At 42.7% G+C, this 23,083-nt stretch overlaps 1 protein-coding gene across 9 annotated transcripts in view; it reads right to left on the bottom strand.

The window, feature by feature from the left end:
- Positions 1-23,083, bottom strand: part of HDAC9 (histone deacetylase 9) — a 470,793-nt gene that overhangs the window by 182,544 nt on the left and 265,166 nt on the right. For 8 of the 9 annotated variants that reach the window (XM_077302512.1, XM_077302513.1, XM_077302515.1 and 5 more), the window contains one exon: positions 13,588-13,854. In XM_077302512.1, the coding sequence (XP_077158627.1) occupies positions 13,588-13,854 (267 nt within the window). Of the gene's footprint in view, positions 1-11,222; positions 13,855-23,083 lie in introns of those variants that run through there. The other variant, XM_077302521.1, reaches the window with a different exon arrangement.

Raw genomic sequence — 23,083 nt, 5'->3', positions numbered from 1 at the left:
AGAGCCACGACGAGGCAGAGGGAAAACGCCTGAGGGGTTTCCCCATGATGAGGGCTGCAAATGTGAGATTTGCCATCCCATGTTTGCCAGCACGAAGCCATGAGGAAATTCCCTAAATATTTTATATGCTACTAACTGTTACAAGGTTCCTTACAAGATTGCTTGAAGAGGTGCAGAACTGGGTCATATAGAGTTACAGGTGTCACAAAACTTCTGTTTTGTTTAACCCAAACTACAGCCAGCAGTCATTTGGGCAGGGGGGAACGGCAGCAGCAACATCCTATACCCTGCTTTGGAGAGGGTAAAGGTAAAGGTAAAGGTATCCCCTGTGCAAGCACCGAGTCATGTCTGACCCTTGGGGTGACGCCCTCTAGTGTTTTCATTGCAGACTCAATATGGGGTGGTTTGCCAGTGCCTTCCCCAGTCATTACCGTTTACCCCCCAGCAAGCTGGGTACTCATTTTACCGACCTCGGAAGGATGGAAGGCTGAGTCGACCTTGAGCCGGCTGCTGGGATTGAACTCCCAGCCTTATGGGCAAAGCTTTCAGACGGCTGCCTTACCACTCTGCGCCACAAGAGGCTCCTTTGGAGAGGGTAGCTTTACTTAAAATTGGATGGGTCACACATTTCTGCTTGTGACTACAGACTGGGAACATGACTTCCACAATTCTTTCTAAGTACATTAACCATCACTCCAATGAAGCCGTACAGCAGGAGGCAGCCGAAACGTAGTGATACAAGATGTTTTTCCTTTATATTTGACTCGCTGTAAATGAACGAAAATAAGCTTAAATGTATTCCCAGACCACCAAAAATCTAATTCAAAACTAAGTTCATTATAATGAAACAATTATAAAGAGGACCTTTTTTGGGTTGTGCCACGCTAGCAGTCAAGTCTAAAATAAACACTGATTCATGTCTTTAATTTCTGCTAACAAAGCTCATTTCTAACCAGAACTCTTTTTCTTATAGGAAACCACAGAATGTGACAGTTCATCTTCCTACCCCTAATGTTTCCCTTGCAGCTCAACAAGGCCAAAGTGTCATTCTTTCTTTCTTTGTAAAACAAAAAGAAATCAAAGCCAAATGGTAAAAAATGCAAAGTTTGGTTAAACAAACAGTCAGTATTCCAGCGTTTTTTATCTGAAGCCTGCAGAGCAACTAAACAAAGCCAAGATATTGTCCATCTCTTTGACAGACAAAGAGCCTCACAGGTCCAGAATGACATGCCTCAGGCTGGCACGTGATTGGAGTAATTAAATTAAATAGCAGGAAACATGTTTTCCATATGCCATGGCCTGGCCACACACAAACTGTAACAGTAAATCTTTTATACTCTGTTGGTGCTGGGAAAAATGTAACAGTTGTAGAAACGTAAGATACCCGCAAAAATAAAGTTTTAAATTAAGAATAATAAAATTCCTTCACATAGTCTCTGTCATTGTGCCCAAATGTCATGTATAAGCTTTTTTGGTGGGGGAAGGCCACAAGGTCAAATTGGCAACGTATAATGCTCTAAGAAATCAGTACAGCTCACTCAAAGACTCAAAAACTTGCACATCAAGTGAATCAAAGCTGCACATACTGCTGACGGGATGTTTCATGTGTGAACACAGCTGCCTAGAGCCACTATGGACCCCTGGAGAACGATTCCACCTGGTGTCCCCCCCCATCACCCTGACCCAAACCAAATATCACAACAAAATAAATCACTTGGCTTGCTGTTGCCATGTATCTATAACAGTAAAAGAATCAGCATGTCTGTCCATCTGTTATCTATTCATTTAAGTTATATCCTGCCTTTCTTCCCAATGTGGATAGAGTTGCCAGTGCTGGATTGCTAGATTTTGGGGGCGGAGCCTACAGTGGGTGGGATTTGGGGAATGGAGGAATCTCAGTAGGGTAGAATGACATACTGTACACCCACTACAAAGTAGACATCTTGGTCATCTGGAGATCAATTGTAATTGTAGGATATCTCCAGGTGCAACCTGGGGGCTAAATGGCTGCCCAAAACTACTTCCAGCTTTCTCCTCTCTTCCACTATATTGTCATAACAACTTTACAAGGTAGGTTAGGCTGGCGGCCCAGGAAGCTTTCATGGCAGTGTGGGGATTTGAACCAGGGTTTCCCACGGCCTAGTTCTACACTTTAACTACTATGGCATTTTGGCAGCCACAACGCATCATGGAATAAAGCTAGGCCACTCAAAATTGGCCACCAGTTGCAGGATGATTATGGAAGTCCCAGGGCCAAAATCAAAAGGCACGGGGAAATTCTGGCCCAAGTGAGACAAGCCACAACCACACCATGCTAAGGGAAGGGAAGGAGCTCTAGTTTGTGACAGTCAGAAAATAATGCTACATGTTTGGGCCCATCAATCCCAGAAAGATGATGGAAGTTGCACTGCCAAAAATAAAGGGAATTGGAACACCCTGAACCAGGTTATGATCACAACAGAGAACATGAAATAAGAGAGCTTTTTAGAGACTTATCAGGCATTTCTAATACTCAGTTCCCCAATCTGCCATGGAAGGTTACAGGGTTGTTGTGAGGTTAAAGGGGAAGAAAGGAACAATGTAGCTTTGCCTATAAACCAAATTTTAAAGGCATCTGGAAGTTAGATCTGAAATGGGACCATGACTGATATTATAACCCAAATTTTTATAGAGCAATTTAGTTATTAAATTGATATTTTGACATTATTGATTTAAATAGTTTTAACTGTGTATATGAACTGGATTTCCTGTGTTGTGAACTGCCATGAGCCTACTTACAGATAGGGGTGTCTACAAATCCCCGGTGAGAAGATATCAGCGATTCTGGGCCAAGGGAGATATAGCGATGGGAGGAGGCCCAATAATAGGAGGGTAGTGTCGTATGTAGGTCCAGTAGGGCCCTGGTAATGGGTTCTCATAGCTGGCAGCTTGGTCAATATGTGCACTGCTCTTCAAATCTCCACCCCATCCCCAGATCTGGAGGAGAGAGGGCTAGGGTGGAACCATTGCTGATGCTGTGCAACTCCAGGTCAATTAAGAACAAATCCTCAACCCTGTAAGATTATTTTGCAGGGCATGAGGTCCACCTGGCTTGTGTGACTGAGACCTGGGTGCAAGAGGGTAAGACTGTCACCCAGACAGCATTTTTCAACGGCTACTAACACCGTACCTGTCTGTGGAACACCTGGCTACAGTGATCCATGCAACAGTCACTTCCAGGTTAGACTTAGGTAACTTGCTCTACATGGGCCTACCCTTGTACTTGACCTGGGAACTGCAACTGGTACAGAATACGGCTGCGCAGGTCCTCACTAAATCATCTTGGAGGGCTGATGTCCAGCCATTCCTGAGACAGCTGCATTAGTTACCAGTTTGCTTCCAGATCAAGTTCAAGGTGTTGGTTTTAACCTTCAAGCCTATATGTGGCCTCGGTCCTTCCTATCTGCATGACCGCTTACCTCCTTATGCCCCCTATAGGGTGCTCCGCTCTGTAGGTATGAATCTGTTGGTGGTCCTGTGCCCCTGGGAGGTGTGCCTGGCCCCAACCAGGGTCAGGGACTTTTTGGTCCTGGCTCAAACTTGAGAGAATGAGCTCCCAGAAGAGCTAAAGGTCCTGACGTAGCTTGTTGGGTTCTGCAGTGCCTGCAAATGGAGCTCTCCCACCAGGCTTTTGGTTGAAGCTGGGCTAGGCCAGGGAATATGATCGGGTCCTCCCCCATTCTTGTGTAATCTGTACCTCCCTGGGGCTCTCATCACCAACTGGGCTAACATTGCCTGGTGATATAAGTGAATTCACACCTGGGTACAGAAGCATTGAATTGTTTATGAGAGATGGGTATGATTGATTGCCATCATATGTGAGGTTTTTGTGATGTGGTGGCATGATGGAAATTGTTCCAGCTGTATGGGTCTTGCATGTGATATTAATTGTATATTAATGATTATTGTATTTTATTATGCTTTGTTATGAACTGCCCCAAGGTAGCTGGACTGGGAGGGGCAGTATACAATAATAAATAAACAAACAAACAAATAAATAACCCAACAAAGAACTATTAGCTCTTTCAAAAACACAATAGTAATAATATAATCATTAGCAATGTTCCATTACCATGCATATAAAGAGTCCTCCTACTGCTTTTTTAGATTATGGGCAAATATTAACTCCACCCTTTCTGTGTTGGAATATGCAAGTTCTGTAGTGTGCATGACTCAAAATGCATATGATGATATCCTACAGAGGGCATCAGAGAAGATGTGTATTTAGCTTAGTTAAACAGGAAACTTCTGTTTTTTTCAAATAATCTTCTCCAGTGCCCTGATTGGCTCATTTGGAGACTTCCTGCTAGAATAAACGAAAAACAATTTTATCCTCTTCTGTCCTATTCACAAAGACATTTCTCTTCACAATAAAACTATTTTATTATTTTAAATAGTTTGGTGCTTTGACCCCCTTTGCATATCTATACTCTGCCAACATTCTGTTCATGAAATCTGGCTACTGTATTACTATTAATTGTGTTCTGTAGCAGGATAGCGATGAGAAAGGCTCGAGACCTAGATTTGAAAATAAAGGATTTGGGGGACAGAAAAATTAGGTGGAGGGAGAGAGAGGGAATTAGGGAAAGTTTGGAAAAGATGCAGAGAAATTAAGGAAGGGTAAGGAAAAGGTCATTCTATCTTGCTGCAACATCCTAATGACTGCTTTGCACAACATGGCTGAGCAGGGTGGAAGGGGAGGAACAGAGAAAGGCTAGAAAATGACCTGCAGGCTGGCAAGTCCTGTATCAGCCATCTGTAGCTCTTTTGTCTTGCTTCAGTGCTGGCTTGGTCAATGGGCTTAGCATGATATGTAAGGCAAATGTGCTTCAGTCTTGCGGAAAGACCTGTCTAGGCAATCGTAGAATGCCTTTTGCTATGCTCAGACTTCCCTGCACCACCGGTGGTTGCAGCCAGAATTGCATTAAAAATAAATGGGAAGACATTCAGCCAGATGCCACGTGATGGACCTTCCAGCTGACTCCAGGGCCCTCCATTAAGGGGCCTCCTGCTGACTCCCCCCTTGGAATTTGGCTCCCCCAGCCACCCTCTGTCAGCAACCCTGGATGTGAAGATGATTAACAGGAGATTCCCATGACCACTTCCTCATTTCCTGCCAAAGCATTGGTTGGTGAGCCCAAGGAGTGTTTGGCCCATGGCAGAAAGCAAAGTCTTCCATCAGCTCTGCATTCCTGGTGGCTTGTGCTGTATAGAGGAAAGACAGAGAGATAACAGCCTAGTGACCTCACAGGAGTCACTTAAAGCAGTGATCACTAAATATCTGTTCCACTATTTATTTCTGGTAAGGCCATGGAGGAGGAACATGTCTCATAGCTTGCCACTCAGCGCTTGACACCCACTCAGGACAGCTGTCCCACCCCTGAGTGCCTCCTCCTCCAACCAGCTTGCCTGTCTGTCCAGAAGCCAGCCAATCGACTTCTGTCCTCCACCCCTGACCACCCCCTCCTCCTTTCACTTCTCTCCGAGGCTTGGAGGCTGCAGATCCCTGCCGTGTTAGAGCTGCCCCTGCCAGTGAGTTCCATAACAGCTGCCTGCAGCCTTTCCAGGTTCTGGGGGGAGGGGGAGGTCATCTGCAGACTTCTTCCACTCCACACCCCCCCTAATCTAGCGCCTGTTGTATTCCTGAATGCAACAGGCTTGGCCCCTAGTATATTATATATTTTATAATCTTTTATGATGCATTGTAAATGCTATACATCAGTTTTACTGTGAAGAGTATTTTAGACTTTGTTGTCTTTGCTTACAGATTATGGAAACATTGACATTGGACTGCAGTCCCAGGAGTGGACTGGTCACTAAGCACCTAGTCACAGTGATTTAGGTGATGGTCACCTCCAGCCTGGATCACTGTAACTCACTCTACGTGGGTCTGCTCGTGACCCTGATCCAAAGACTCCAACTGTTCCAAAATGTAGCAGTGCAAGTTCTCACCATGGAGAATCTGTATTAAGGTTTTTCTCAGAGAACTACACTGGCTCCCGGTTGAATTCCAGATGAGGTTCAAGGCTTTGGTTTGAACCTCCAAGGCCACCCACGGCCTGGACCCCGTGTAGCTGAAGGACCACCTAGCTGACTATGCCCCCTGTGGAGCTCTGTGCTCTGCCAATTTGAACCAGCTGGTGATCCCTTCCCCCCGAGACATACGCTTGGCATCAACCAGGGCCAGAGAATTTTTGGTCCTGGCCCCAACCTGGTGGAATGAGCTCCTAGAAGAGCTGCGGACCCTTCAGGAGCTTACCCAAGCAAAACGGAGTTCTTCCACCAGGCATTTAGTTGGAGCCAATGAGCTACAGAACAATATCGAGCTGGCCCGCTCCTACAAGAGCCCTCCTACTGGAATTCAAGTAGTCTCACGGGTAAGTTCATATGCCAATGTATAACGGAATCAAAATGCACTGTATGGTTTTAACTGTTTACCTGTCTTAGTGGTTTTGGATGTGATGTTTTATTTTGTTGTAAACTGCCCCAAGACAGTATGCTGTCCAAGTTTAGCATGTCAAAATGTGCTCCAGCCTTATCTTTTCCCAGACATACCTATAACAAACAAACATCCAGACATATGTCCTCTTGCATTCTGAAGTGTTACAACCAAAAAGATTGCCTTTCTCTGAGTATAATTATGATGGCTCCTAATAGTACAGTGCATTTATCAACATTTTCTGATCTTTCTGGTGGAACTGCTAGTGGTCCACAATAATTTTTCACTGCTGGCTTTGCTTGGCACTGGATAACAAAAACTAGCTCAAATGTGTGCTGGTAAATATAATATTTAAGGCGACTACTCCGTGCATGAGGATGCCAGATTAGGTCACTGGTAACATGTTAAGGACTCATCAATGACTGTCACTGCGGTAGAGCAAACCGATCAGTCCTGTGTTTGACGACACGTCTAATGGCCAACATGTTTCCCATAGACAACGAACCTCAGCAATCAGTACACAAGTGTGTTTAACATAAAGGGTGAACCACTTTGGCTTGGCTAACTCAAACCTTTGTTTGCCCAGTAGCTTTTCTACTTACTGTGTACTTTCACAAGGTCTAGCAACAAATGTACATATACACACAATGTGCCAATTATGTTTTTATAATTTATTTTTGTATAATGCCTAAGAAGCCAAATCCAGCTCTTGTAGTACAAATCCTGAAGTCCGGATGAAGCATTAAGACTTCAGGCCAAACCAGATGAGACACTGGAAGATCTCCAGCATGTTTTTCCACCATAAGCAACACCCACAGCAGGCTCCAATTCAGATGAAGGGAGGAGAGAGATGAATGACACTTCCCTATTTCCTCCACTGCTATTGCACCCACCCCAGTCATGCTCTTGGACTTTCACAAATAAAATGGTGGTGAAAGGAGGGAACTGGCAAAAAGTCACCCCTTCTATGGAAGTCCCATTATTTCAAAAGATCACCATCTTTGATCCCAATCCAAGTAACAAACAACTGATCCCTAATGAAGACGAATGAACTGCATGGGTAGAGTAGCCTTCATTGGGTTTTTTTAGTGTAGCATTTTCCTCATCTGGAAAGTTGTCCCACCCCTGGTGCACAACATTTCTTTGGATACTAACCACAGTGAAGAATTTATTAACCCAGTAACAAGAAGCCTGACCAGAAAGTAAATGAACAGGTCATTAGTAGAATCTTGATAGCACACAGTGGTAGCTGAATGAAAGAATATGGTAGTTAATTTCTAAAGGCTGTTAAATTTGATTTAAATGATTATTTTTGTACGTTAACATGGGGGGGGGGAGAGATTTCTTGGTATCTCAGTTCTTGCAAGGAACAAGCATTTTTTAAGAGTACCTCAGAGCGCCAGTGAAGATAAAACAGGGCATGAGCACTAAGTCCATGACTTGAATTTTGAAGATGGTATATGAAATGTAGTTACACTGAAAACAGTCTTGTTTTGGCTGTTTCGTTCATGGCAACTATGATTTTAAAAATGAGAATGCCGTATGCAGTTTAGTTACACAGAAGTCATTAGAGACGTCATTCTTTGATTCAGTGCAACTAGGATGATGGAAATGAAGATGGTGAAGACAAATAAGATTGCATTTTATTCAATGCAATGAGCAATTTCATGTGAATGAGTAAAATATAGGACTGTTAGCAAATTAATCAGGTATTGTTCTGCATAAACCATTTATTAGCAGGGGGCCATTTCTGGAAGATCCAGGAGTAGAAGCAGTTGTGGTAGGATCTAGAGCCTATCTCCAGAAACAAAGACACTCCTTTATGTAACCGCTGGAATCCACAGAAAAGATCTGAAAGTCCATCCAGACTTCAGCCTGTTAATTGTACTTTGTCAGCTCATTTTTGAATCTTTGTCAATTTAAAGTGATATAAACTCTAAAAAAATGGATTTCCAAAATATGCAGACCACGGTAACATGTATGAAGCCATCTACCAATACCAAACTTTTAAAAGCCATACTGTTCTCATGGGTCACTGCCATAAGGAGGCTTGGATTATTATCCAGGGTATTAATCTTCTGTCATCACTGATCCCTCTGGACCTAGATCGTACATGCGATTGATCTGAAGGTGAAGTCCACATTGACACGTTCCTGGTCAGTCCACTACAGGTTCTTGGCACAGATAATAGAACCGAGTGGTCCTGCAGCCAGTCTAAATATAAATGTCCCACAGTGCTCCTAAAAATGCTCTGTGGCTGAAGATGCTTTGAGTGTTCAGCAAATCACCAAGAATCACCATAAGAGAGCCAGCTCTCTTATAGCGGTTAAGGGAGGTGGTCTCTAATCTGGGGACCCAGGTTTGATTCCAAGCTCTTCCACATGCAGCCAGCTAGGTGACCTTGGCCCAGTCACCGTCCTGTTAGAGCTGTTCTCACAGAGTAGTTCTATTAGAGTTCTCATAGCCCCATTTCCCTCACAGGGTGTCTGTTGTGGGGAGAGGAAGGGAAGACAATTACAAGCCACTTTGGGACTCCTTTGGGTAGTGAAAAGTGGGGTATAAAAACCAATTCTTCTTCTTCAAAAAGGGGAGCCCTCTTAAGAGGCTCTGTGGGGAGGGGGCACAAAAGCCAATCTTAGGGCTGATGCATTAACCACATGCCTAAGGAGGATGGGGATGGATGGTAGTTTCTCTTCCCTCATTTACCCCCACAACAAATATGCTGGGGAGGGTGCTGAGTGCAGTTGGGCTGTCAACTGCACCCATTCTCCCCAGACGATGCTGTGCCAAAACATGAGGAAGCTGTAATGAATAAAATTGTCGGCTGACTCTTTGACAGAGTGGCTGTGTCATCCTTCTCCCCCCCCCCCCATTGACTGGTCCCCATTCCAAGCACAATGGGCACAGTTTTGCTTCACTCCTAAAACTTACTAGGCTGACAGATGTGGAATATCAACAGTAGTGAAAGCCCCAGGTTGCATAATGTGATATAATGCGGACACTGAAAATGAGTCCTTCATAGGAAGGACAAAGGAGGCTGGAGTTTTTGAGGAAGCTTAAGAAAGAATTGTTACTGATGGTGTGCATGCACCTGTGCTATCGTTTTAACCCAGTCTTTGCAATGCTTCAAGAATCTCTTTGATCAGAGGGGACTGTGGGGTGAAAGAAGTGAGTGTATACTTTTGATGGAGGGCAACTGTAGTATCTGGCCCTAATCCTAAGAAATTTAACTGTGTTGAAATTGTATTGAAATTATTGGCTAACTTGCCTCACTGGCTTTAACAGAGCTTAAGTATAACTGACTTCTTCTGGAACCATTAAGTGTTTAAATCACTTGTTTAGGTCTTGATAGCTATGACTGGGGTTTGAAGAAGGGGCATTTGCCACTGTCTCCTTCACACTGAATCCCTATCCTGAGACACTTAGGGGACTCTTGGGAGTTGGGTAGGCCTTTGGCATTGACTTGTGTGGCAGTTTTCAAGAAGATAACTATGGCTGATCCAATATGCGTGATAAATGGGATGAGACGTGAACATGCACAGATACGATTTCCATTTTTTTTACAATGTATAATGGTTGAAGTGGGATCAAGTGACAGACCAAAAACAGACTTTGTGTAGTTTAAAGACGCGTGGTCCTAAATCAGCTTCATCATCAATAATGATAAGCAAACATATTTGCCTATAGGGAAGAGAAAGTACTTACTCTGATTTATCAACTTTACACAAAGCCAAGTATGTGAAAGGGATCTTTTGAAGAAAAAAAACTTTATTTGAGAAAGGAATATATAGACTGGTATTGGAAGGCAAAATATGGAACATACAAACAGAATATATTTACAACACAAAACAAGAGATCACCAAAGGTGTAAATTATAATAAATACAGCAGATTTAAAATGTGACATTTAGCAATTAGAAATATGGTTGCTTAAACCCAGTTTTCCTTTTCACTGGTTCCAGGTAGATTCTCTTTTAAAAATTTCCGTGGCATGGAAGCCTACTGGCTACACTAGGTCATCCCCCTCAACTGTATTAGAAAAATATCTTTGTAGTTACACATATTTTTGGAACAATTATTGTACAAAAGGTTGCATGTTTTCAGATTCCTACCCAAATAAAATGTATTTTAAAAGATGCACTATCCTTTTTCTCTCTTTTTTCGGTTTTGAGTGGGCTAAAATTAGACTGTATGACTAATAATAAAAAAGAGTACAAGAAGCAAACATAGGGCTGGATCCAGCCAGCTTCTCCACTCAATCTAGCCCAGCTCGCCTCGAAACTACCACTCCGGCCCTACATGGCTTTTGTCCAGGTCCTACCATCCCCAGCCAAGTCTTCTTTGAAAAGCTGGTTGGGATCCAGGCCATGCCTTTCCTATGCTGTGGTTCCACATGTCAATTTGAACAGTTCTTTATTAAGAAACAAGAGCAGATTTGCCTGCTAGCATTGAAGCCCTCAGACCCCACCATGTTCAACCAAGATTTCACTGGGACACCTACTACCAGTGGCATGCCTACCTGCAACACCAATAAAGACAGGTAAGTGTTGCGTGTTTTGAGATCTCTCTGTGCTTCTGGTTCAGCAGCAGAACACAAGGCAATGGACATAAGCAAGCATCACAGAGATTCCGGAAAGCCATCTGTCTAGGTCAGGGGTAGTCAAACTGCGGCCCTCCAGATGTCCATGGACTACAATTCCCAGGAGCCCCTGCCAGCATTCCCTGGCAGGGGCTCCTGGGAATTGTAGTCCATGGACATCTGGAGGGCCGCAGTTTGACTACCCCTGGTCTAGGTTATCAGAATCGCTGAGGACTGCTGCCTGCTAAGGGCCAATGGCACCTGAGTCCCTTACTTAGCTGAGCAGATCTCCTTGACTACTGCAATATACCCATCTGAACATATCAAGGTTGTTGCACTATCATAATTCCCTACATTCTTGTGGTTGCTTCGTGCATCTTTATTTTTCAACTTTTGTGCAAGAAATTGCAAGCGTGTCATCACATGCAACTAACATGTGGGTTCATTTTGAAGCGATGGGAAGGTGCAAGGGGCTACTATCACTTCTCTCTTCAGTGGACATGTGTCACACATGCCGGTATACATATTCGCATTTATGCCCTTTTCCACTCTAAAGTGATATCGATCTTACATGTGAAGCAGGGCTTATATGCTGATCCCACAAGACTGAAGATTTTGCTGTTAGTGACACAAACATTTAATGTTTTAAGGGATAAAAGGATAATGTACCTTCAGTAACAGCAACATTTCATAAGGGTTTCTAGAAGTTAAGAGAAAATGTAAACACCACTTGGTTATATTAAAACATCTTTTCCATTTGGCAAAACAACTCTCTTTTGAAAAGGATACTGCACCTTAAAATGTGTTAGAAATATAAATATTTTAATAGAAAAAAAACCTGACAAGAATTCCAGGTCAGTTTTAGATTATCCATATTACAGGGGGTCTTAATACAACGAATCTTTAGCTTAACAAAAGTAAACCTATATAACAAAGTAAACATATCAAAAGGGAATATAAAGGAAATGTTTCACTGGAAAGCTTCCTTAACAATTTCCCTACTTGCTTTCTTATTTTCTCTGACAATAAATCAACTCATAGAGTGCCCTTTAGAAAACAGAGAATAAAACACCATCCTCTGCTTCTCCTTGCCCCCCTCTTACATTCCATAATGCATGAATCACTTGGACTTCCTGTTTCCATAAGGCATTTCCTGTCCACCTTCACAAAATTACTTTTTTTTTGCTGGAGAACAGCAGGGACCTGATACAGCGCTGACTTAAGTAAACAGTCACTTCCATGGCATACCAAGTTGTTCTGATCTGATAGCATTCAAAAACGACTATGATTCTTCTGGAGTCACAATGATGTAAAACTTCAGGCATGCCTTAATCTCAACTTAAATACTACTGCAAACTGTTAAATGCCATTTGTCAACCTGTCTTCTCTTTTTATACAGCCTTGTACTAGTTTCTCCAAGAAAGTCTAGCCCTGCCTGTGCTCGGTACACACAATAACTGACGTTGCTGCTTTTTTACTGTGTGGGATTCAATTGTGGCCAGAATTCTGGATGAATCAAGCACACTTAGACCAAAATTACTTCAGAGCAGTCCCAGTGCTTTGCTGGGATACTCTGTAATGAATAGGTTGTCACCCTTCTAACTAGGACGTGAATCAATCTGGAAAAAAAAATTGGGGCGTTGGAAATGTGTCACCCTTTCACTTAATTAGCATGCATGTAAACCCATTATGTTATTTCATCTCTACTACAGAAGCAAACTGATGAATGAAGACAGAATTGAGAACTATTTTGTTGCCTCCCACCCCTGCTCCCTACTAGTAAAGGTATTATTATAAATTTGGCTGGACCATAAAAGGTTGCACATGGAAATATCCTCAAATGAAACAGACCCTGGTAGAGCTCAGAGACAGGGCAATAATCCAATTCATCTGGAAAGGAAAAATAATTTCATTTTTCAAAGTGCATCTATAATTTTCTTTCTTTGCCTTCCACCTGTGTCTCCTCAAGGTCATACTCTATATACAAACCCTGGACCACCAATATTAGGACCAGTACCTGTCTAACAAGGGGAGGAAACCCCCACCTTTTGAACAGTGTTTAGGACTATAATATGGTACATTATATACAAATTGATGAAAGCATACATTGAAAGACAAAGAAATTTAGCATTGGAGACAGAGGAGGGGGGGCGGAGAGGGAGAACAGTTCTTGGGTCTGACCAGCTGGAGCTGATTTCCACAATAAATTCATACAACAATGAGTTCCATGTCACTAGAACTAAGTCATGTGGGAGAATCCACTTGAGCTAATATAAGTTCTATCTGTAACCCAAAGGCTTACACAGCAATGAGTGTTCGTCGATTTAACAAGCACTTTCTCACTATGTTGAGGCTGCAAACACGTCTCTGCCTTTGCTAGATCCGCTGAACGCTAATACAACGCAATTCAATTTATCTCTGTGGATGGAAAAAACAGTTTTTGTTCACCAAGGATTCAAAAGCACTCATTATGGTACTATTCAAATAATCACTTTAATGACAAAGCCTGGAGCTAAATCTTTGCCTATTACCTGTTGCATAAAAGCAGCCTTCTCCCCAGATGCCATTTGCTGAGTTTGAACATCGTCATCACTGTCCTGTGACTCCTCTTTTACCTTCACAGCCCCCAAAGGCTGCCCCAGTCTGTCGTCCAAAGAAATACTACTGCTGTCATCCCTAATGCTGCTGGCCACGGAGGGCGCTCTGTCTTCCTGCATAGGGTGTTCTCCATGGAGCTCTTCTTCCGTTTCTTCGAAGCTGCCCGGCTGCTTTAACTGTTCAATAGATTTAGAGAGCATCTGAAACACAGGGAAAGGCAATGGGGGCAAGGGGAACAGAGAGAAACAAAACAATGAAATAGCGACTTGGTGTATTTCCCCCAAGAAGTCACAAATGGGGATGTCAGAGGGCATTTTAATAAAATGGGGTAGGGCTGTAGAAAAGGATAGGAGTAGTTCACTGCATTATTGTGCTTTTACTGCATTGTCTTTTAACACAGGGTTCTTTGCACTTACAGAGCGTAGGCCTGTCATCTACCACGGTGCTGACTGTATTTAACACCTGGCTTTTACTGCACTGTTTTCTACCTTTGTAAACCACTCACAGCATTGTTTACGGTATGTCCTGCCTTAGACAGCTTTCTGCTTGCATTGTACCTTGTTTTCCGTAATCCCTGTCCTAATTATGTTGTTTATTGGATGCTTTATATGGTCTGATTTACAGTATTTGCTGGCGTATAAGACTACTTCCCCCCCCTGAAAAACATGCCTCCAAGTGGGGGGGGGGTCGTCCTATACGCTGGGTGCACTTCAGTTGGGATAGACATAGCTGCCCATAGTACTGTAATGTAATGTAACAAATTCTATATTTTGAGTGGAAATGTTGGGGGGTTGTCTTATACACCCAGTCGTCTTATACGCTGTCAAATACGGTAATTGGTTTTACATTTTGTCATCTGTCTGGAGACTCAGTGAGAAAGGCGAATTAAGTAAGTGAATAATACTGTTGGTGAGCATTTCTAAGACATGCCCAAGGAGCCATACACCCACTGAGCAAATGGTGTATCCCAATGAGATCACACCAGACCACCCTCAAATTGCCACATGGTTGCTGACTCATATAAATGCCACATGTACAGCAGTACACATACACCACAAAGCACAGGAAACTGACCCACTCAAATTAGACTTTATATATTAACAGAGTGGGTTTTCCTCCAGGTTGCAAAAATGGATAGATCTTTAATTGTGCAGTCCAGGTGTGCTCTGTGGTTTAAGACCTTTAAAAAAGATCACAGCGGAGCCCTGTATCTGGTTAATATAAACGTGAGCAAGCAAAGGGTAGTGTTTTTGGCCCCGAGAATTCAGTCAGTGCCCTCTTCTGTTTTGACTGGGAGATATGCTCAAATTCCTCTTTCACAACATCTCTGTAACTGTGGGAACCTAGTAGTTGAAGATCTTCTTCAGTGTCTATTAGAATGTGCACTTTACACAGATCGAAGGAGGAAATTTCCAAATAAAATTATTCCAGGGGCATTTTCTTCAGCTCATGATAAATCAAGGTATTTGCTTTCTGATACTGGTTCATTTGTGACACAAAGAGTTGCCACCTTTGCATTGGTTGCAAGAAAGATTCGAGCTGGCCTTGTGGCAAATACTGTGGACTTTCTAAATAGCTAATGAGAAGAATGTATCCCCTACTCCCCTATCCTTTCCTCTTCACCTCTTAATAATTGGGGAAGGGATGGGATTTTTAGCCGCCATGTTAGTAGATTGATATTTTAATGGGAATTTTAATGGGATTAGTTGTTGTGACCCGCCTCGAGCCTATCGGGAGAGGCGGGAAATAAATATAATAATAATAATAATAATAATAATAATAATAATAATAATAATAATAATAATAATAATAATAAAAATGTGATTTTTACTCTATTTTGTTGATAACCATGATAGATCCATGTTTGTTTTGAACTAATCTAGTGTACTGAACAATTTTATTGTGTGTCTGACCTTGGGATGGCCTATGGCCTAGTGCAATAAAGTTTGACATGATTGTTTATGTATTACAAGCAAAAGCATGCAGGTGAGGCAAGTTTAAAATAAAGATGAAAGGGATCCCACCATATGGTTAGTGTGAAAAAGTTGCCAACATGCACAGGCATAAAATGTTTCTTGTATTTACACTGCATACTGGCTTATGGATAGTTTCTCCACTATCTAGTGTGTTCTTTACAGGGAACTGATTCAGCACTGCATTTTAGGTTCATGTCTTATGCATTGCCTATGCACACATGCATGTAAAGTGCCAGCAGGTCACAACTGACTTATGGCAACCTCAGCATGGGGCATCAGTAACACTGAGGAGTCTGGATCTTCCTACTAACAGTGGTGTGCCCATCATAGCAGAAGCCTAGGTCTCCTGCCTCCAGCCTAAGAGGTCAGGAGAACACCTGAGTTGCTCCTATTGTGGTTTATTTTCATTCACGCAAGCATAACATTTCCTCATTTCTAATACAACTTTTTTCCTTGCATAATCCTGGCTTTTCTCTGAGAACCAAAACCATTTGTCAGCACAGTTCCTGCTGCCACAGAGAGACATCAGCTGCCAGTAGCTGAAGGAAAATCCAAAACCAAGCCTCCATTTTCCCATCAGATTATTCTAACTGCTGTCATCATATGACTCATGTGTTTGCTGTATTATTATTATGTGGTCTGAGAACTCCCTCTTGAGAGACAGGACTCAAGGATCATGTTTTGGAAGATCCACTTGCCTATACACCCCCCCCTCTCCCCAAACTGCAAAATGCCGGCTCAGCCCTTCCTTTAAGGGGGCAAAAAAAAAAAAAAGTATTCGGAATACTACGGCAGTAACACACTGACACCAATTTATCAAGGAAAATTTTAACTCCAGTGATTCGGAACATTAATGGCTGCAGATCCAGACTGCTTACTATGTATAAAGTATTTTCACCAAACACCGTTTATGGCTTGAAACAGGAGCTCGACATAAACGAAAATGAATTCAACCATTAGGAAACTGGATGAGAATGATTAAGGCCTTGGCATACTGACAAGTATTGCTGAAATTATGACTTAATAGTGACATTAATAGAATGCCGACCAAAGGTACATTCTAAACATCCCCCAAAACCCAAAGGCTGAAAATGTTTTTTAAAAACATTTATAATGTTTATAATGAATTTGATTCATATGGCCAGGGCAAAACTGACAATAGACATGCACCCCAAGTAGATGCAGAATTTATGAGCAGCATGCAGAAGCCTATTAAAAGCACTTCTACCCTTTCTCACTGCAATTGCACCAGATCAGTCAGTCAGAATGCCCTGATTCTGCCATGATTAATTGTACCTTTGTAGTCTGTTAGTTTATTTAGCCTGTTAGCCATGTTTTATTACTTTGGTCAGTTCCTCTTGCATTCACACCTTCACCCCTCTCCCCCACTTCCCTTCTCCCACCTCTTCCCCATGCATTTCCATTCCTCTCCAGAATGCAACCTTGGGCCTATCTGTTTATTGTGACTGAAGTGGGGTGTGTGTGCAGGGCAAGGGGTTATATGCTCTGCCTCTTTGTCTTTGCCTCAGTTTTGACAAAGTATTGTCTAATATGATTGCTTGCTCTGAATAAATAAAATCTTTTGCATCCAGTCATAGGTTTGCTTTTCTGAGGAATTGAAGATTCTTACAGATGGTCAAAACTCATTATCCAAGATCTCTATCCATTGGACCAATGTCTACAGATGGTGACTTGGACCCCAAACTCTGTGGGGAGGAGAACGAGACAGCTCTCCCCACCCAGGGAGGTAGAGTGGGCACTGGAACTAACCATTACACAACTAGAGGGTGAATAAAACATGGCCATAAGCACCTTACTAACTTCAACACTACCACAGGGCAGTTTGAGTACCTTGTTATGCCATTCAACTTTAGCGGAATGCCCAGCATCTTCTTGTACCTCATAAACAAGATCCTGCATGATTTGCTATGCAAGGGGCTTCTGTTTTTTCTTGATGGTGTTTTATATTTATTAAAAAATGTGGGACAAACATATATGCCTGGTCTGGAAGTCATTGAAATGGATACCTGCCAATCACCTCTATGCAAAATTGTCCAAGCTTGACTTCCACAAAGAGAGCCTAGACTTTTATTTTGCTACTAGGTGTCTCCCCAGGGACTGGGCATGGACCTGGTGAAAATACGTGGTGTGCTGAGCTGCGCTCCACTCCACACCAAGCAGCAGCTGCAAAGTTTCTTGGGGTTCACTAATTTCTATTGGGACTTCATAGCAATTTTTGCTCAGGTCGCCCTCGCCATCATAGACCAACTGAAAACAAAAGGATGTGGGGTTGGGTGGGGTGAAATGACCAAGGGCCTGGCTGCAGTAGATTGGTATGTAAAAGAAACTACCATCCCTTTTTATCCAGCACATTTACTGGCTCTGTGGATTGCCCCACAATTTGGTCTTGGACTGAGGGGGTCAGTTTATTACCAAGTTCTAGCAGGAGCTCCTGAAGGTGTTGGATGTCAAACAAGACCTGAGTTCTGGTTACCACCCAGAGACTAATGATCAGACCAAGAGGGTTAATCAGTTCTTTGAGGAGTATCTCCACTGTTTCATTAATTATCAATAGGATGATTGGAATGACCAAATCTTACTTGCTGAATTCACATAAAATAATGTGGTCGATGCTAGCACTGGGATGCACCCCTTCAAGGCAGTCTATGACACAAATGTACTGGCAGCGCCCACTTGGATCCCTGGCTCCAAAAGCCCACTGGACTTGAGAGCATGGGCTGTCCACATCCAGGGGGCCTGGCCAACTATTGTTGTAACCCTCTAAGCAATCAAGGCCAACTATAAACTGAGAGCAGACAAAAAGCACTCCCGGAGCCCTCATGGACCAGGTGTATCTGTCCACCAAGCATCTTCTCTGCCAGCAACCCTCCCGCAGAGTAGGACCTCACTTTGTGGAGTCCTTCTTTGTCTCCCATATCATTTTATGCCTCAAAGTATTCCTCCTCTGCATACTACCTCTGCATTCTGACCCCTTTCTTTGTAACATCCCTCCCATCTTCAGACTGAGTTCTAAGGACTCAGGGATCTCCATTCCTGTTTGTATCTGATCAAACAGCTTTGATTGTTGAAAGTTCATACTCCCAAAATCTTGATTATGCTTCAGTATAGTTGTTCTACTGCAGACCAAGTAGCTACCTTCTGAAATGCTTGAATCATATTCTCCTCATTCTAGACTGGGTATCAATATAGGCAATCTTGGATCAGCATCTAATGATGCAACAGCCTGATGCAAGATGGGCTTGGGGGGGGGGGGGAAGACCTCACTGTTTACACAAATATTCTGTGGTTCTTTAGAAAGTTGAAGATGATGACCAAGTACACAAAATAAGCCAACTTTTTCTATTCAGTATGGACAAGATATTTTGACATTTGAAACATCTGTTGCTGAGCCACCAGGAACGTCTGGCTGCTGACTGGCTATCTGAAAAATACAAGCTGAAACATCTGTGTGGCAGATAATCATCTACAGCTACATGACTCACTGATGCAGAAGGGCCATCTGTAAAACATTCCATATGCCAGTTGCTCAGCATCAGGTGGGTTACCCTTAAAGACAATCCAAGAGAGAATGAGATCCAGACTGCAGCCCAGTTAGGAAACATATTTATTTCCTCACTGCACTCCTTCTGCATACTTTCAAGTTCAAAGTAGGGATCTCTTTCTGTGTTTTTATTTTTTTGTGATGCATTATGGTACTATTTCTGCAGACCTGATAAGGCAGATGTTGCAACCCTCGTGTGACATCTGCGGTAGTTCATGTAAAGAGCACGCTAAAAGCAACCTTATCATTAAGAACTACAAAAAGGTTTAAATTTATTCTGAAGTGTTTTGCAAATCTGCAAAAGATCATACAGATGCGTTTCTAAAACAAAGGAAACTATTACTGTCCCTGATTCATAAATATGACAATCACATTTTTCAAGGCCCTACTGCAACTCAGTGATGAAATTCAGAAGAAGACCCAATTAAGGTGTCCAAAGATAAATTTTAAAAGCAAACATTTGAGCTGCTCCAAGTGTAACCAAGTACTTCCTTCCCATACATTTGCCACAAGATGCTTCCAGCTCCAGATCAGAACCTTTTTTTTTTAGGGCAGCAGGGGCAACATATGGTGATGGGTGGAAAAACCCCTGAAAATCAAACCTGTTTTATTAGGATGGGAGCTAGAATCAGGAATTATTCTCCCAGCAGTTTAAAAAGATTCAGGATGATGATCATCTTTGCAGAATCAAGGACAAGGGAACCCAACATTTGATAGAGTTTGCATAATTGGGCACATTTTACCAAACTGGTGAAACTACGCAACAGATGGTGATGGGCTTGGTAGGGTTTCTACAACGGGGCTGGCAGCTATTGAAGCGGGAGATAACTCTGAAGAAGAAGTCAGATGGATTTTTGCCATTTAAAAACAATCAAGAGTGGCTAGAAGAGAGTAAACTCATCATAAGAGAGCACAATATACTGCAATCCAGATTCTGGCAATTCTACCTGGATAGCTTTTTTGGAGAGTTTGCTTCAACAACCCACCATGCACTTGGCATGGACAAAGCCTCTTTGTTCTTTGCTGGAGGGAAAAGGTTGCACAACCTCTCCTGCCTGCCCCCCACTGGAGCTATTCCAAATTAATTAATCATATATTAACATGAATCTAAAAATGTTGCAAGAAACTCCAGGCAAGAGTTCAGCCCACAAAGTATAAAATACCTTGAGCTGGCTCCAGGCACATGCTCCTATATCTGAAGTGGCTTCCATATACATTTTTGTTCATACGTATTATTAGGTAGTTTGATATTATAATGTATTCTACGAAAACCAGTGGAATATGTATGATCCAATTGAAGTTAAGGTTCCCTGGGTTTCAATGGAAAAAGTTTAACTGCATACGTAGCTCTGTATGATAGCAATGTAGTAAAAAATGTTTTACTAGGTTGCATCATATTCATAGGATTTTAACACTGAATATGGAATGGAAATGAGTCCTGGGTCTATCCTTTAACAAGATGGAGCCCTTAAGACCGTTTATGCACTGAGAACTTCACTGCCCCATCTCCCGTGCAGGAGCACAGATCGGGGGCAGATGAGATGCACCAGGCCAAATGCTCCCCCATGTGGGTACAGGAAGAGGTGGGGCAACCTGCCACGACTAAAACTCCAGCCTGCAGCCTGGCATGAAACCTCCAGTGCATAAACGGTCTAACTGGGACACATAGTGAAATAATATTTGAAGTATACTTGAAAGACCATTACTACCTCAGCATCAACAAGCTGGTAATCCCTGGCCTCAGCGAGGCTCATCTGGCCCCCACTTGGTGGAATGAGCTCCCGGATGAGATCAGAGCCTTGCTGGAACTAAAACAATTCATCAGGGCCTATGAGATGGAGCTCTTCCACCAAGCCTTCGGTCGAGGCCAATGAAACAGCCACCAACAAGAGCCCAGAGGCCCCTCCTGCCACCAACCTGTGAGCACTCCTGGAAAACCTGAATTGACAAATATACAGAAAAAAAATATATTCAACTGCAGAATTGTAAAGTTTAAAGGTTCTGCAGTTGAAAATGTTACCAGTTCCACTGTTTGATATGTTATAAAGCTCATGACACTTTCTTTTTACTGCAGTACTACACACCTTTCACTGTAAACCGCCCTGAGCCACAAGAGAGGGTGACATATAAATGTGAATACATAAATAAATAAAATTACACAAAACAATCTGATCCAAAACAGTATTTGTAAATTATGCAAAATTAAAAACATGACTTAATGAACAGCTTCTAGCAAATGGAACCTTTCATTTCATTTTCTTTTGTTTTCAGGAAATTAAACAGTAAGGAATATGAAAAAGGCCAAAGTAAACAGCAGTGGTAGCAGAAGAAGGCATTTGTAGAAATTAGTTCATCCAGGGAAGTACTTCAAAGTCACCCATACCTGCTTCCCTGTAAATGAAAACAAGGTACGTAAAAAAATTGGCTACAGAATCCAAGCCTTTATGTGTATCTTTTACTTCTAGCCGGTCTTTTCATTTTTCCTTCCCCAGTGGAAGCTTTGATAAAATCCATAATTTCCTGAGACTATTTAAAGGAAATGGCTACACAGGCAAAGAACAAAGCAGTGAGAGCCTGCCCACTAGCAGGAACGGCAGAGAGGTCTGCAGTGATGAGCTAGCCTATATGCTGCCTGCAAGCTAATCTAAAAAGCATGACACAAATTCCTAAGGGGCATGGTTTACACTACGCAGGCTAACACCAGCCTCATGCACAACTCAGTCCACACTCGTAGCCGTAAGCAGCCACTGGTCCGTCTAACTAAAACACTGTGTATTTGTTCAATTAAAACTTCTCTGTTCACTGAAACGTATTAATAATTTTCAAGATTAGCTATCCATGCAGACACAGGAAAGCAACAGAAGGAAAAATATCCAGCACTTTCACACAGGGACAATTCCCTCGTTTACTGCTGTGCATTTAAAGGCTTTCACAGCGGCAACAGAGTCCATGCACAGGGATTTTCTCCATGCTTTCCCCTTGGGACACAATTTCAATTCTGTTTTGCAACCAGAAAGACATATATACAGAGAGAGAGAGACAGAGAGAGACAGAGAGAGACAGAGAGAGAGAGAGAGCTTCTTGTGGTGCAGAGTGGTAAGACAGCAGAAATGTTGTCTGAAAGCTCTGCCCATGAGGCTGGGAGTTCAATCCCAGCAGCCGGCTCAAGGTTGACTCAGCCTTCCATCCTTCTGAGGTCGGTAAAATGAGTACCCAGCTTGCTGAGGGGTAAACTGTAATGACTGGGGAAGGCACTAGCAAACCACCCCGTATTGAGTCTGCCATGAAATCACTAGAGGGCGTCACCCCAAGGGTCAGACATGACTCGGTGCTTGCAAATATATATATATTTGGAGCTTTTCATAGTACCCAGTTTCTATATTCAGTACTAAATTTCTCGACAGCCATCATAATGGTGAAAATGCATGCCATCCACATAGCTGGTTATCATAGAATCATAGAATTATAGAGTTGGAAGGGGCCATACAGGCCATCTAGTCCAACAGCCAGCTCAATGCAGGATCAGCCCAAAACATCCTAAAGAATCCAAGAAAAGTGTGTATCCAACCTTTGCTTGAAGACTGCCAGTGAGAGGGAACTCACCACCTCCTTAGGTAGCCTATTCCACCGCTGAACTACTCTGACTGTAGTGAAAATTTTTTTCCTGATATCTAGCCTATATCATTGTACTTGTAGCTTAAACCCATTACTGGGCATCATTTTCTCTGCAGCCAATGGGAAAAGCTTCCTACCCTCCTCCAAGTGACAACCTTTCAAATACTTAAAGAGGGCTATCAAGTCCCCTCTCAACCTCCTTTTCTCCAGGCTGAACATTCCCAAGTCCCTCAACCTATCTTCATAGGGCTTGGTCCCTTGGCCCAAGATCATCCT

This window comes from Paroedura picta, chromosome 11, assembly GCF_049243985.1.
Source record: "Paroedura picta isolate Pp20150507F chromosome 11, Ppicta_v3.0, whole genome shotgun sequence".
NCBI lineage: Eukaryota > Metazoa > Chordata > Lepidosauria > Squamata > Gekkonidae > Paroedura > Paroedura picta.
The sequence above is the reverse complement of the archived record's forward strand: the minus strand, read 5'-3'. Positions and strand labels throughout refer to the sequence as shown.